Source organism: Metopolophium dirhodum, chromosome 2, assembly GCF_019925205.1.
Source record: "Metopolophium dirhodum isolate CAU chromosome 2, ASM1992520v1, whole genome shotgun sequence".
NCBI lineage: Eukaryota > Metazoa > Arthropoda > Insecta > Hemiptera > Aphididae > Metopolophium > Metopolophium dirhodum.
The window spans coordinates 15,758,945-15,773,326 of record NC_083561.1 but is presented as its reverse complement, the minus strand read 5'-3'; the positions used below and the strand labels follow the sequence as shown (position 1 = coordinate 15,773,326).

Here is a 14,382-nt window from a genome sequence, read left to right as displayed (position 1 = left end):
TGCTGTCTGTCGGTCAGGCACTTGTGCTACAGGTGGAAGGCAACAGACGAAAATAATAGGAATTAAAAAAAATAAACGGTGCAACGTTCGAATGCGACGGCGTCGTTGCAATTATGAGATACCGAAAGGTATTTTTTTTTCAGTTTGTTATATCTATACAGGAAAAAAAATTGTACGTAAACCGGCCGGACGCCGTCGCCGACGGGCTTTGTCGCGATGTCCTTTTCGGGCACACAATGAGAGAGAGATGAGATTTCGTCGGTTAATTAGTCGAGTTCGCTCTCCGGCGGCGGCACCCGTCGCGGTCGTCGTCGTCGATATACGACGACAATTTAATTTATATACATGTGCATATACGCGTTTAATACAGCTGCACTCTTCTATTTCTGGGCCGTCTGAGGAATCCGGAAATTTGCATTCGCTAATTAAACCGCGTCGAAGACCGCATGCCGAAGTGTATACTGCTGCTACAGTATATACATAATATATATAATAAACGTCTATATTATATTATATATAGACATAAACGATCGGAGTGGTTTGCCAAGAGTCGACCAGAGAACTAGAGGGGCGGTCAGAGAGACATTGAGAGGGGGTGAGGGAAAGAGAGTGTGTGTGTGAGAGAGAGAGAGACACGCGGACAGAGCATCGTATTATAATAGAAGAAAACGTATTGTATGTAAAGAAAGAGGAGATAGATGTGAATGCGAGCGTGTGTCGCGTCTGGGCGGCCAAAACGAGGGGATTAAAATAATCCGCCGCCGCATAGCTCGTGACACCGTTGTTAACAGGCTTTCTCGATTTTGTCCGGAGGCCGAGTTACGCACTGCACACGATCTACTTGCGCACAAATTGTCTTTTGTCCGCGCGTTGTGATACATAAATATAATAATAATAATTATCGTTGGATCTCCGCCTAACACATATATTTCATGTATGTACCCCACTCCCGGGCCGCCGTACCGCACTCTTCTATGATAATATAGGCCCGCCTTTACTCGACTTAGATTCCAAAACATATTGTGTTTGCGATAAAGCTCGTTTTCCGATCTTCGTTTGCCACACCATAGGTACCTCTATATAGACGAGTACTCGTGGCGCAGTTATACTATCATTATAATACGACTATAACGGCGGACGCTGACTATATTATACAGTATATAATATTTAATTATAACACAACTTACATAGGAATATTATGTATAATAGTAATAATAATAATAATATATTGTACTGTATACTTTGTGTAGTCACTATTATAGGCGTCGAAAAACGACGACGGCCGAAATAGATTTTGAGATTTTCCTTTAATTTATATTATACCCTCGACCCGTGTCCGTTCTCATAGATTTATTTTAATTGAAATAATGAATGAATTTCGGTCGGCTTGGAGTTGTGCCCAAAACGTAAATTACATACAGCGTCTGGGGAAAACAAATCTAATAAAATATGTCTTCTATACCGAACGGCGAGTACATTATAATTCATAATAATATTTGTGCCGCGGTAATAATATACACCAATTGATTATTATTAACGGGCAGCAAACCAGTATTTTGGTGGTTTTCAACAAATTTTTCGAATAATTTGTTGTCATTGCTTTATTTACAGCCAACTGAATTTATGTCGAAACCAATACGACCATAATAATAATGATATCCTCGTACCTACTACGTTAATAAGTAGTAACACTTTTGGAGATGAGTTACGGCGTGTGGGTTAATAATAATGTAATACCGCATTCCCGGTCTTCAACGTTTACCGCGAATTCTGGGAGACAGGTGTTGTCATAATTTACATTGTTATAACTTATAATAAACGCAACGTGTCTTGTTTAGCCATCGTTATTATCGTCGAGGTATAATTAAACCGCGCTGATCCATGGGTTAACCATGTTTGAAAAACATTTTAAATGCTTCTAAACACGATACCCGTAACAATTTACATCCTGTATACCTACAGCTATATATAGGTACGTGGGCACGATAGATCCGTCAAACGACGTCGGCGGCGTTGATTGGATTATTAAAAAAAAAAAAAAAATTATTACTCTATACAGGCGCCCCAATAGGACTAGGGAGTCAAACACTTTCGTTTGGGGTTTGGCCCACCGATTTTTGGGTACACGTGCTTATTATACATCATGGTATATATAGGTACGGTACTTTGGCAGCAAAGTTTTCGTATTATTTTTTATTTGAATTATTACTCATACCAGATTAAATACTGTATGAGTTATGACTTATGAGATTCAGTTGAAATTATCGTTGGCGGCGTCGGCAATATATATATATATATATTATAACTGCAGCGACAGCAGCAGACACCGAATCAAAAGAGAAACATAATATAACGATTGCTGCCGACTGCGTATATTATAACTACGGGGGTGAACAGCAGGTGTTGGATATACGCGAAGAAAATAAAATAAGTTGTTAACCATTATATAAGGATACATTTTTTTTTTCCCGAGCGAGAGTGTGTTTATTATAATTGAGTTGTTCGGCATGCCGCAGTCAATTTCCACAAGATATATTATCTTGTATTTTACGACGCGCGTATTACTGCACTGAGGTGGTATAAGAGAATTAAATAATATAAAAAAAATTCTAACCGCACGGATTAAAATATTATTATTACGCGTATACCGCCTAAATTATACGCGTTATACAGACGAATTTGAAATTATTTTTCGTCTACCCGTATACCTATGTAATTTATATTATTATTATTATTATTATGGAAGGTATATAACCCGCGCCGCGTATAACACCTACCTATACGAAGGCGCACACCTTTATAGCGCGATGGCGGCTACCTATATATTATAGTTTACGAACGACACCGTTCGCGAAACGATTATGAAAAATCACGCAACTGTGAATATCTACGCCGGATCGTCGGGGGTGCATGGTGGGGTGTGTCGTATATAATGTACAATATATACGGGGTGGATATTATTATTATCGTGTTCCTTCGCGCGGGACTACAATATCTTAATATCTATATATACGTTTCCTGCCGCTCATATATTATATTATAAATGTATATATATATATATATTATAACGTGTATATTATGCCGCTGCCGTATACCGCGTGCGTGTGATAGCTACGACGACGACGGTGCACAATGCCGCGCGTGAAGAGGATGTGCGCGCGTGGTCTTGGCGTGTACACGTTTAACGACAAGGCGTGTATACACCGTGTTCCTTTTGGTAATATATATAATACCTATAATATGTCGTCGTCGTCGACCGTCTGCAGTGGTGATCGTCGAGAGGGGTTCATTGTGTGCCACGCACTATACGTATATTATAGTGTATAATATATATATATATATATATACAAATAATAAATACGAGGACGGTTGTCGCCGACGATCGTCACGACAGGGCGTCCTTTGATGGGTACATGCACATATTATTATATTATATATTATGGACATATATATTATATACACGCCGGTGAGCACAATGTGCGGCTGCTGTTGCTGCTGCTGCTGCTGCTGTACGGCACAGCGACGACGGAGATTTTTTTTCTTCGGGGGTAGCCCACCCTCTCGGGTCAACCCCGTCGTAAATCGGATTAAGCCTTCGCCGTATTGTCCGAACAACCTATGTACCGCGGTTTTATTGACCGAAATCGCTCACCGCAGCTCGGTTTTCTGCCATTATTTTTACGCTTTCGTATGGGTACCTATATGCCGTCAACCGATTTATTCCACGACGATAGAGTTGAAGAGAAAAAATACGACCACGTCCTCCGCAGACGCGTTCCTTTTGTCTTGTTTCACTTCTTAACCACCCCGAAGTGTGGACCGCAAACGGCAATCGCTCCTCTCTCACACAATGAACATATACACATGTTCAACATATTTATATTATATTGTATAGTGTATACAATATATTATATTATATATATACCTATCTCTACACGACTCCACCTCGCGTCAGTTGCAATACGTTCTGCAGTAGCCGATCGGCGATCGCCGAGACAAGACGTAACTGCGCCACCTCCTCCGGCCGCCCTTTCTGCTTAGGTTTACTGCTCATATATTATATATACATATAAATCCCAATCCGTCGCCGATGTTGTTGTTCGTAGTGTCGATTTTGAAAAAGTTTTCCGGTTTAAGCAACTATAATATTTTGTTATCGCGCGACACATGGACACTCATATTTATGGTAAGTGAAAAATAATAAAAACGGTTTCATATTATACGATTAGAATATATATATATTATACACATATTATATGCCCTCTGACTAAACAGGTCGATTGTATGTTATTAAAGTAATAATTATTATACGATTGTGTTTTATAACTTTTTTTGCCGATGCGCTTTCGGCCATTCACATTTTTCTTGTTTGTTATAACATATCATACACATAGATATAAAGTATATAAATGTATGTACTATGTATAGGTACCTACTCTATATATACGTTTTACATCAAAGCGAATTGTTTCGTATTTTATTATACCTAGCCCCGATCTAATTATCAAACTGGGTTCGAATAAATCCATTAAACTACCCACATTTGGATAGACAAGCTATTTTTTATTAGTATTAAATTATTGATGGAGTCGTTAGATTTGAATTTGCTCAAAGTCGTTAAATTCGGTACATTTTATACTGCACCATTACAAGTATACGAACTAATAGTGATAAAGGTTTGACGATAAATCTGTCATGTATGATAATTTACCTGCTGAATATTTATCGAAATCTAATTTAAAGATACCTCTATATAATATAATAGTATCTACGTACCTATATATATTATTTTTACTAATATACTCGTATATAGGAATCATTTCAGTTAGTAATATAATAATAATAATAATAAAAAAAATTGATAAAAAATATTTTATTTTTTAACATTTTTTTTCCCAACCCACTGTGCACCGGTTACAAGCAATATAAATTATCGAACTTGTTTTTTCTTCTTTTCTTCTGAATCCGTCCGGAGCTCATATACACTAACACACACTTAGGTACGTTACGTTGTTTGTTGAAGAACGGGAGAGAATCGGTTAGGACCGCGAAACAAGGTCGCGTGACAGTGCACGTATATATAATAATGTTCACAGAAAAATATTGCCTACACGGCTTGTATTTTGTTTTTTTTTCATCTATATACAATTTCATTTTTTTCTACCACTGGTACGACCGGTCGAATAAATCACTATATTTGTGCTTTGGTGCCCACTGATTGCGCCTTATGTACGCACGCGTGTGTATATGTGCTTCGATTGCGAGCTCTATTACAAGTGATTTATTGAACGAAATAATAGTAACACGAAAGGTATATATCTCACGAAATTTCCTCGACCGCGTACACGCCTCGTAGGTTGTTTTTACTCCTCGGGTATTATATGTACACATACATATATTATGTATCGTGTATATATTATATACGATATAGTCGTTGGCTCGCGCAATCGCGTTTTATTATCTCTCGTTTAATTTATTATTGTTTGAAAAAAAAACCTTCTTTAATTGGCGGATCTCTCATCCCATGACTCCGGCGGCGTGACGAGTGTATATATTATATGCGTTTAACATTTATATACATATATACATGCTCACATATTATTATACACGTTGGACGACGGTTAATTGGTCCGTTATACGCCGGTGTGCGCGCGTCTGTGCAGTCCGTGTGTGAACTGTGTTCGGTGACTTGAATAAGTCACCAAATTATCGTGTTCGTAATATAGAGAGGTATACGCACATATTAATAATATTATACAACAATAATATACGATATACCTGTATTATATTATTATAAATACACGATGTCTGTCGGTAAATGTTATTATGCCATCATGTAACATGGCATCATGCGATGACGGAGACGACTATATAATATTATTATCGCGGTGCGATGGGGATTGAGGGGAACCACTGGACCGACGGAGTTAATGATGACATTACCGCGCGCCGAATCGTGACTGTATACGAGAAGAATATATCGTATCTCGGCGTACACGCGTGTATATATATAATAATATAATATAATATTGTAGAGGTGGTTTGGGGCCGAACCGATACTCTGTGTTATTCTCTTCTTCTCCTCTAGTGCAGCTGCAACAATTCGTGGTGGAATGGCCCCGCCGCCGGTCTATTGAGATTGCTATATACCTACGTGTTCCTTTCAACGTTGTAACACCAATTTTCTCGTTTAATATAACCGCGCAAGAGCATGATCTTCCCCCCCCTCCGGTGTATAGCGCGCGCGGGCGTGTGTATGTGTATGTATATATATATATACATTGTATATATACGCACACTCCTCCCGAACGATGACCGTTGGGGGGGGGGGGGGAGGGTGAAGATGGCTTAAGATAGTATGTATATATATTATGTTTTTATTTATTTTTTTTACGCGTGTAAGTATATATATTATACCTCCAAACAAAAGGCCGCCTCCGGTCGTCCGCATGCTCCACCGACTGGGGGGAGGGGGGATTGAGGAACGATGAAGACATTAAAAAACCATCAGACCGCGAAGCGCGCACCGAAAATCCGTTTTTATCGGGTTGATTACACAAACACAATATAAATTGTGAGGAACTGCGGCTGCGGCGGCGGCATAATTACTTGTTTGGTGCGCAGTGTTTATACCCCACGGTACGCGCTCCGCCGCGCACAATATAATATATAATAAAATAATGTATAAATATTACATACACTGCAAGTTACATAGTATATAATATATATATATTATACACCGTGAATACCGAATCGTACAATAATAATATGTATACGATAGAGATGCACGTCGATACCCGCCGAGAAGTGTTTACGGAAGCGTAACCCCGAACAGTATAAAATAATATAATATTATCGTGTATATTATATTATTTGTCGGGGTCTTTACGAGAGCCGCCGCCGCAGAAAACGCTACCGGCATTTATAGGAATTGGTACCGGCTTACATATTATATGTGTGTACAATGGGTACCAACCTATATAATACACACTCGAAACAAGCATTTTCTTTGCGTGACACGGACCGCAACGTCGCGTTTCCCGCGCGCTCGCGAGCACACACACACGTAAATATTATATAAGGTGTATTATATATAAGTATATATATGCATCTATGTATACTTTACGAGCTCTGCTATCCTACATTACATCGTCGACTGCAGCAGCAGCTGGCCCTTTCCCCTGGCTGCGGTCGCGGCGCTCTCTTTTTTACGGTCTCCTCATCGTGTCTTACCCTCAATTAAAGGCATTATCCGTGCACGACGTTTGTGCTTATACCTATATACACATATTATATGTAACGAACTGGTCTCGAAAATGTATTCTATACCTATGTATTACAACGCGCAGCCATTATTATCTACATAGGTACTCGCGGCGATCATAATATTATTATTATTACCGTCGTAGTCGTTGTTGATGTTGTGCCAGTGTACCTATATATCCTCCATCTTTACCGGATAATTTCTTCCCACCGCCGATGTAATAATAATACCATATAATCCTTATACACTATTATACCGATCCGATACGTATTTCGATATCGTACATTTTTCTCCCCCCCATCTCAACTCGTCATATCAATATATCATCATATATAACGCCGGCGTATACCATACTGAAATTGTATATAAAAGTAATTTATATTATATTACCCACTATATATCCCTAACCTATTATATAGCTGGTACTATTTATACGGCGAAGAGAATTAATAACGAAATCGTTGCGAGAGATCGCTCATTATTATGGACTTTAATTAAGTAATATTAAAGGTTTTTTATCGTAAAACAAAAATTAAATAAACATGATTTGTCCGATCAATATACGAAAACTAATTAGCTCGAACCTGCAACTGAGATACCGTCGGAAGAGAACTTTGTCTGCGGTGCAGTTCTTATTTTTTCGATGACTAAACTAAAAAAAAATTTCATAATACGCTCATAATAAAGAGTAAAAACAAACACAATAATGACTGCTAAATTAGTATATAGGTTCCGACAGTGATTGGTGTTATTGGTTCGTACATTATAATATTATATTGAAAGTTTTATGACACGACAATATATAAAAAGGCGTCGCTCTATAGGTCGTTTAATCTTCGTTTGTAAAACCGCGCATTGGTAGGAATATATATTTATAAATTATCTATAGGTATAATATATATATATACACATATATTATCGTATATCCCGCAAACGGTTACAGTCACGTGCGTTTAAATCCTGATTAATAATTCGTACGAGTATAAGTGTAATATGTAAGCATACCTACTCACCTAACCCGATAATTCGCGCGAACACGTGCGAATGGCCGCGGTCGCTGTGGCCCGGGGCACCTCTTCGTACATAATAATAATGTTATAATAATATAATAATGTTTTATCGAATCGTTTGTTCGCGTCCGTACGATTACCGCCATTTTGTTTTTTCGTCCGCTTCTATTAATGAATTAATGTGTATACGCGCACACCCGCGATCCATCCGCATCGTATTAAAATGAGGTCGGATTTTAACCCGACGCTCATTGTGTTGTGTAATAGGTATATATTATACTCGGTGGAAGCGCTGCTGTTAAGTAATGCGATATTAAAGACGCAAAAATAATACACAGCCTGGTATATATTCTATATATATATATACATATACAGTGTATAATTATATGTGTTTAAAACATAATGCGTTTTAATGCACATACATAATATATATATACCGGCTATATGTGTATATAATAATAATAAATTAACTAAACCGTCAAAATTGATTAAAAATGTCTCGGTGTTTGCTCTAATGTTTTTAATGAGATCCGTCGTAAGACGCGTAGCTATAGCTGCACATATATATATATATATATATATATATAAATTATGTAGTAAGATAGTATACCCCCGTTAAAATAATATGCTTTTATATAAAGTTTGTAGACGGTATACGTATATAATATAATATATTGTCTCGTACTTGCTGAAAGGAACGCATATTTTTATTTTAATATTGTTTTAATTTTAACGCTCTCTGCCCCTAAATCGTATTAAGTCGTACTTACATTATATTATTATGTGATACGATTTGAAAGGACCCGGCAAAAGGCATTGCGCGTAAATATGTAATCGGATAGTCTTTATTATATGCCCGAGTTTGGCTCTTCAATCGCATTGTGTAAGCGGTCAGTTTCGTAGGTTATTACGTACTATATACAAATATATAATAATCGGTTTAGTGCAATCAATTTGATTGTAACGTGTATATTATATAGTTATCGATTTTTTGTATAATCTAAGCGAATAATGACGTTATTGGAAATAACATATTTGGAAATTTCGACCTCGAACACAACACAATCGGTGGTAGATACCTATAGCCTACAGGTGCACGATGTATGTGAATCAGCGTTTGAAGGACATAATAATATATCGAATACGTCAGTTTGATAGATATTGCGCACACAAGTCGAATTTTCCATCGGGTCGTTTCACGAAAATCGACTTATTAGTATTTAGTTATTATGAACAACGTCCTACAGCGGTGTGTACTATAAATGTATAATACATTTTCATATTATATATTATATTAATGCGTGTGGTATGCGCATCAGCAGAGGTGCAGAAGGTGCAGCGTTTCGCACTCGCGCTAGTATTGTATAGTATGTATTGTACCTAAGGTGAAATGACGATTTAAATGCCGCCGCTTGCATTATACTATTATTTAATAAGAAACGCGTCGCTCGTTTTCTAAATAGTCATTTCGACGATTTATACGTGCCCTCCGGGGTCTCGCCGAGTTCTGCAGTGTGTATACACTTGATACCTATATATATTACTTACATACATTTATAATATATCTGTTTGTGCACGTCCGCGGGATCCGCCGACTTAGCATAAGTGCGTAGGCTAAAAAAATAAAACGAAACGATAAACACGAAACCGCAACGTGTTAAACACAAACAATGGGACTACGCTGCTGCAGCGCGCGCGCTTAAATTTTTCGTTGTTTTTAAATCATGATAAATTGACCTTTTGTTTTTTGGTATTTTGTGCGTGTGTAGGAAGAAGACGATTATCAGTGGTGGACCGAGGAGGACCTGTGGAAGTTTCCCCCGCCGCCTCCCCGTCCACCGTTCCTGGAGCCCCCTTATCCGGACGGCCTGACCACTTGCGACCTGTGCACATGGGCCCTACAACCTCTAGACGGCACTGACAACGGTGAGTGTTTTAAACGGCCATTGTGCCGCTCATTGTATTATTTTAACGTTCTTTTGTTTTGTTTTAACCGGGTCTGCGTGTATATAAATATATAATAATATATAATATATACTTATAAATTGTATATCGTAGGTATACTCTCCACCCCACCCGCCACTATGTGACCACCGACTGAGACTCGTCTCCCCTACCCCACCCCTCAAACACTACGTATACATGGCCGGGCAATGGTTTGAGTGCACACTGCACCGTCGTCCGGTAATGATTTTAGTTTTCACGCGTCCGATTGCGATCAAAATAATATAGTAAGATTTCGCCTTGCGTTCCTCGCATTATTATACGCCCCGCGTTCGTGTCGTCTCTGCAGTCTGAGCGAGCACCTCCTCTTTAACGACAACGTCCAAATCACGAATGTTTTATTTATTTATCTACTTTTATTTCTCTCCCTCTGTTCGTTTATCTGTCTCTCTCTCGCCGCCGCCGTGCGCATCTGAAATAGTTTTCAGCCGGGCCTAGCCGTACAGAAATATACGTTTAAGGGATATACGCCCAACAGGAAATTGCTCGTTGGCCGCGATCCAATTCCGATAAATTAAACGATGACAATTGGCTCGTATCACCAAAGTTTTCATTATGTTTGCCCTCTCGACGTGATTGTAAGCGGAGGGCCGCTCTATTTGGATATTTTTAGACGATAATAATAACATTTCCGCACCAAAGTCAACGGCAGTTAAAATGGCTAATTAGACGTGTAATATAAGTTTTCTTTGGAATTTGAATACATCGTTCTCAATAAAGTACTATAGCTTATAATATATAGGTGTCTAGATATATTTTACATTAATATTTTTAAAATGATACGTGATCTGATTTTATTAAGTCTTCTTTATAATCTTTGGTTTAATATTTTACCATTTCCATCATAATAAACTAATATTAAATTTTAACAGTTAATCTTGAATAACATTTTGCCTATATACTAATAATATTGTGTGTACACCTACTTATTATAACTTGACTCATTTTAGCGGGGTTTCAAATTTCTAACATGCATAAGAATTCTTTCATTGTAAATCGATCGTTATATTAATTATGTATATGTATATTTAAAATAATATCAAGTGTTGACATATTGGATGGCTTCTTTATTCAAATCTTTCAAGTCATGTAAAAATGTCCTGTTTCACATGTCTACTCTTATATTTTAAAAATAATTAATAACTAAGTATCTACCTACAGATTGTGTATTTTCTGAGAAATTAAAAAAAATTAAATACCGGTACCTCAGCTTATGAAAACGTGACACGTCTTTAATAAGCACCTACCTCTACCTACTATCTATAATATGAGCATTTACAGATGAAGACGTTTAACGAGACAAAACCACGACAACCATAACAAAAAAAAAAATGAAATTTGGATAACGAAGGATCGTTGCTTAAGTGCATGTAGTAACTTGTAACCATCAATACCTACCTTTCATACATTATAATAATATACCGTCGAAACACAATGCACAGAAAACGATTTAGCGAGCGCTTTGCGTGCCTCAGTGTACACACGCATATATATTATTATATACATACCTATACGATTAACTGCAGCAGTGGTGGATGTGTCTAAACGTAATACTCACACACATATATATAGAGTTATATACTAAACTAATGGCTTCATTCAACGGTGCTTTTGTTCGCATACGTGATCTCGTTCGCGGCTTGGGCGATTTTGCATTCCATCGACACGTGCCATTAAAACGGCAACAAATCACCGGCCTAATGACTTTCTAGTCGACGTCAAAGTATAGTGCGTATATATAAAACAGACAGTTTACAGCTGAGAGTGTGTGTAGGTACCGTACGCGTATAATATACTGCAGCCTCGGAGAGAGTCCCGACTGCAGAACATTGATTGCAACCGACACGATATTATTATACGTACGTCCGACCGACGGGACAACGGGAGGTATTCCGCTGAAAGCTATATTCCCATACACTGATACACTGATGCACGCCATAATTTAATAACAATAACACCTAATATATTAAAAATGTGTGGTGTAACGAGCAGCTAATAATAATATTATGTACCTATCTATAATTTATACAAACTTAAATACCTTATATTCGTTACACGAGTCGTACCTGCTTATAATTATTCACTATCGACATATAGTCGGCTAACCAATGGGTTTAACGAATAACGATACCTATCCAATGTATTATATATATATATATATATATATTGTTATGATTCTGCGAAGATTTTTCACGATAAGCCCAGCATGACGGTGTATTCGGCGGGGTAGAGGTCATATAGGAGTCGCTTTGAGTGGAACATTTTTGAGGGATAGAAAAATAAGGTATACCCTTTCTATTCATTTGTTTGTGATAGCTATAGGTATCTACACACAATTGGCTTCGTGGTGGGAAATTTGTAAACACGGCAGTGAGTAAACTCCATATTATGTTTTTCGTGCAGTCCAGCGATCGGCATCTCGTTAAAATTGAATAGTATATATTATTAAATAAACATGTTATAATGTTATATATTATTCGTACACGTCGCGGTATTATATCGTTTGCAGACTTTTGTATGTCTCGGCCCACACGACGATGGGCGCAAACGAAATAATTAAATTTCCGTGTTGAAAAAATAAACATACATTGGTCAAACCCACTCGCGTACAAATTTCCGAAACGAAAACATTTCGGATGTCGACGACGATCGAAGCGTCTATCTCCATATATTATTTGACTACCTGCAGAAGTTGCGTCCGAGTAATTTGTATTCAACTACCATAAACTTGTTCTTGTATTATTATTATATATTATACTTCGACGGACACGTTAGAAACACGTAGCCGAGAACAGATTAAGGCGATATAATAGATTTAACTATATACATAATAATACGTATATATTATAATGTACACCTAGAGTATATAATATAATAAAGGTGGCAGTGTGGCACACATTTAAAAACTTAGGAAGCAATGAAATGCTGTGGATATAAATATATAATAATATTATAACTATGGAAAAAATGTACAGCGCGCGAACGGTATAATATTATATAATATATATATATATATAATATATATACGTATACACATAAACACGCGCTCGACCTCTGTCCATTAATATCGATTATGTGGAAACACAAGAAACACCTCGTTTAAGTAATTCTTATGGATTCGAATTTAATGTTTATTTTATTTGAAATAACGACTAGGTTTTCGTTTTTATATCTCAATTTCGTCGGATATTTAAATAAATTCTCGTTTTCATTTGCATTAAATAAAATATGCGACTTTTGATATAGCTGCCAACAGCAGTCATTATTATTATTATTAATATAAGTACCCATATATTAATACCCCTATACATATACATATATAAATATATTACATACTGTTGCGATATATAATTTAAATTTTCGGTTCTATCGACATGCATTGACCGTAGGTTTATAATATTATAATGTACGCTTAACATTTACGTGTTTGAGACAGTTTGGCTACGGTGGATTTTTCGTTCTGGAAATCGCACGACGTTATTATAACACAACCGGGACCTGCCAGTTTTTGGACATCCAAACGCTAATGCTTTATAGTTGTATATATACACAACACATGAATCCGGACGTTTGGGGATATCTGACTGCGTTATTATACTTTTTTTTTTTTTTTTTTTTTTTATTGATCTGTAATATACATCGACAACTAGGCCATTAGTACATGAATTTTAGATTACATTGTTAGTATTTTAGCATTTACATGGTTACATTAAATTAAATTGTACAATTCTGTTTTTTTTAAGAATAAAATTAAGTTTTTAACGTCTTGTGGGTTTGGTCCTAGTGCTTGACAAATTTGTTCTGATATGTGGTATTGATTTCGATACATGTTGTATTTTTGACATTCTGTGATGACGTGGTTGACCGTTAAAAGTACATTGCACGCGTCGCATAGTGGAGGATCGTCTTTGGTCATCAAATAGCTGTGAGTTAGGTGTGTGTGACCAATTCGGAGACGGTTTATTATGGTTTCTTCTTTTCTACTGAGTTCAAGATTTATCCATAGATTTATATTGTTTTTTATTTTATTGAGTTTGGTGTTGAGTTTTCGCCAGTAGGAATGCCATTTATTGTTTGTGTGTAGTTTAATTTCGTTTTTTGCAT

The 14,382-nt window shown here is 37.0% G+C and overlaps 1 protein-coding gene across 2 annotated transcripts in view; it reads left to right on the top strand.

Moving 5' to 3' along the window:
• Positions 1–14,382, top strand: part of LOC132938326 (uncharacterized) — a 75,880-nt gene that overhangs the window by 27,197 nt on the left and 34,301 nt on the right. The window contains exons 1-2 of one of the 2 annotated variants that reach the window (XM_061005099.1): positions 3,972–4,186; positions 10,044–10,200. In XM_061005099.1, coding sequence (XP_060861082.1) covers positions 4,091–4,186; positions 10,044–10,200 — 253 coding nt within the window. In that variant the 5' untranslated portion in view covers positions 3,972–4,090. Of the gene's footprint in view, positions 1–3,971; positions 4,187–10,043; positions 10,201–14,382 lie in introns of those variants that run through there. The other variant, XM_061005100.1, reaches the window with a different exon arrangement.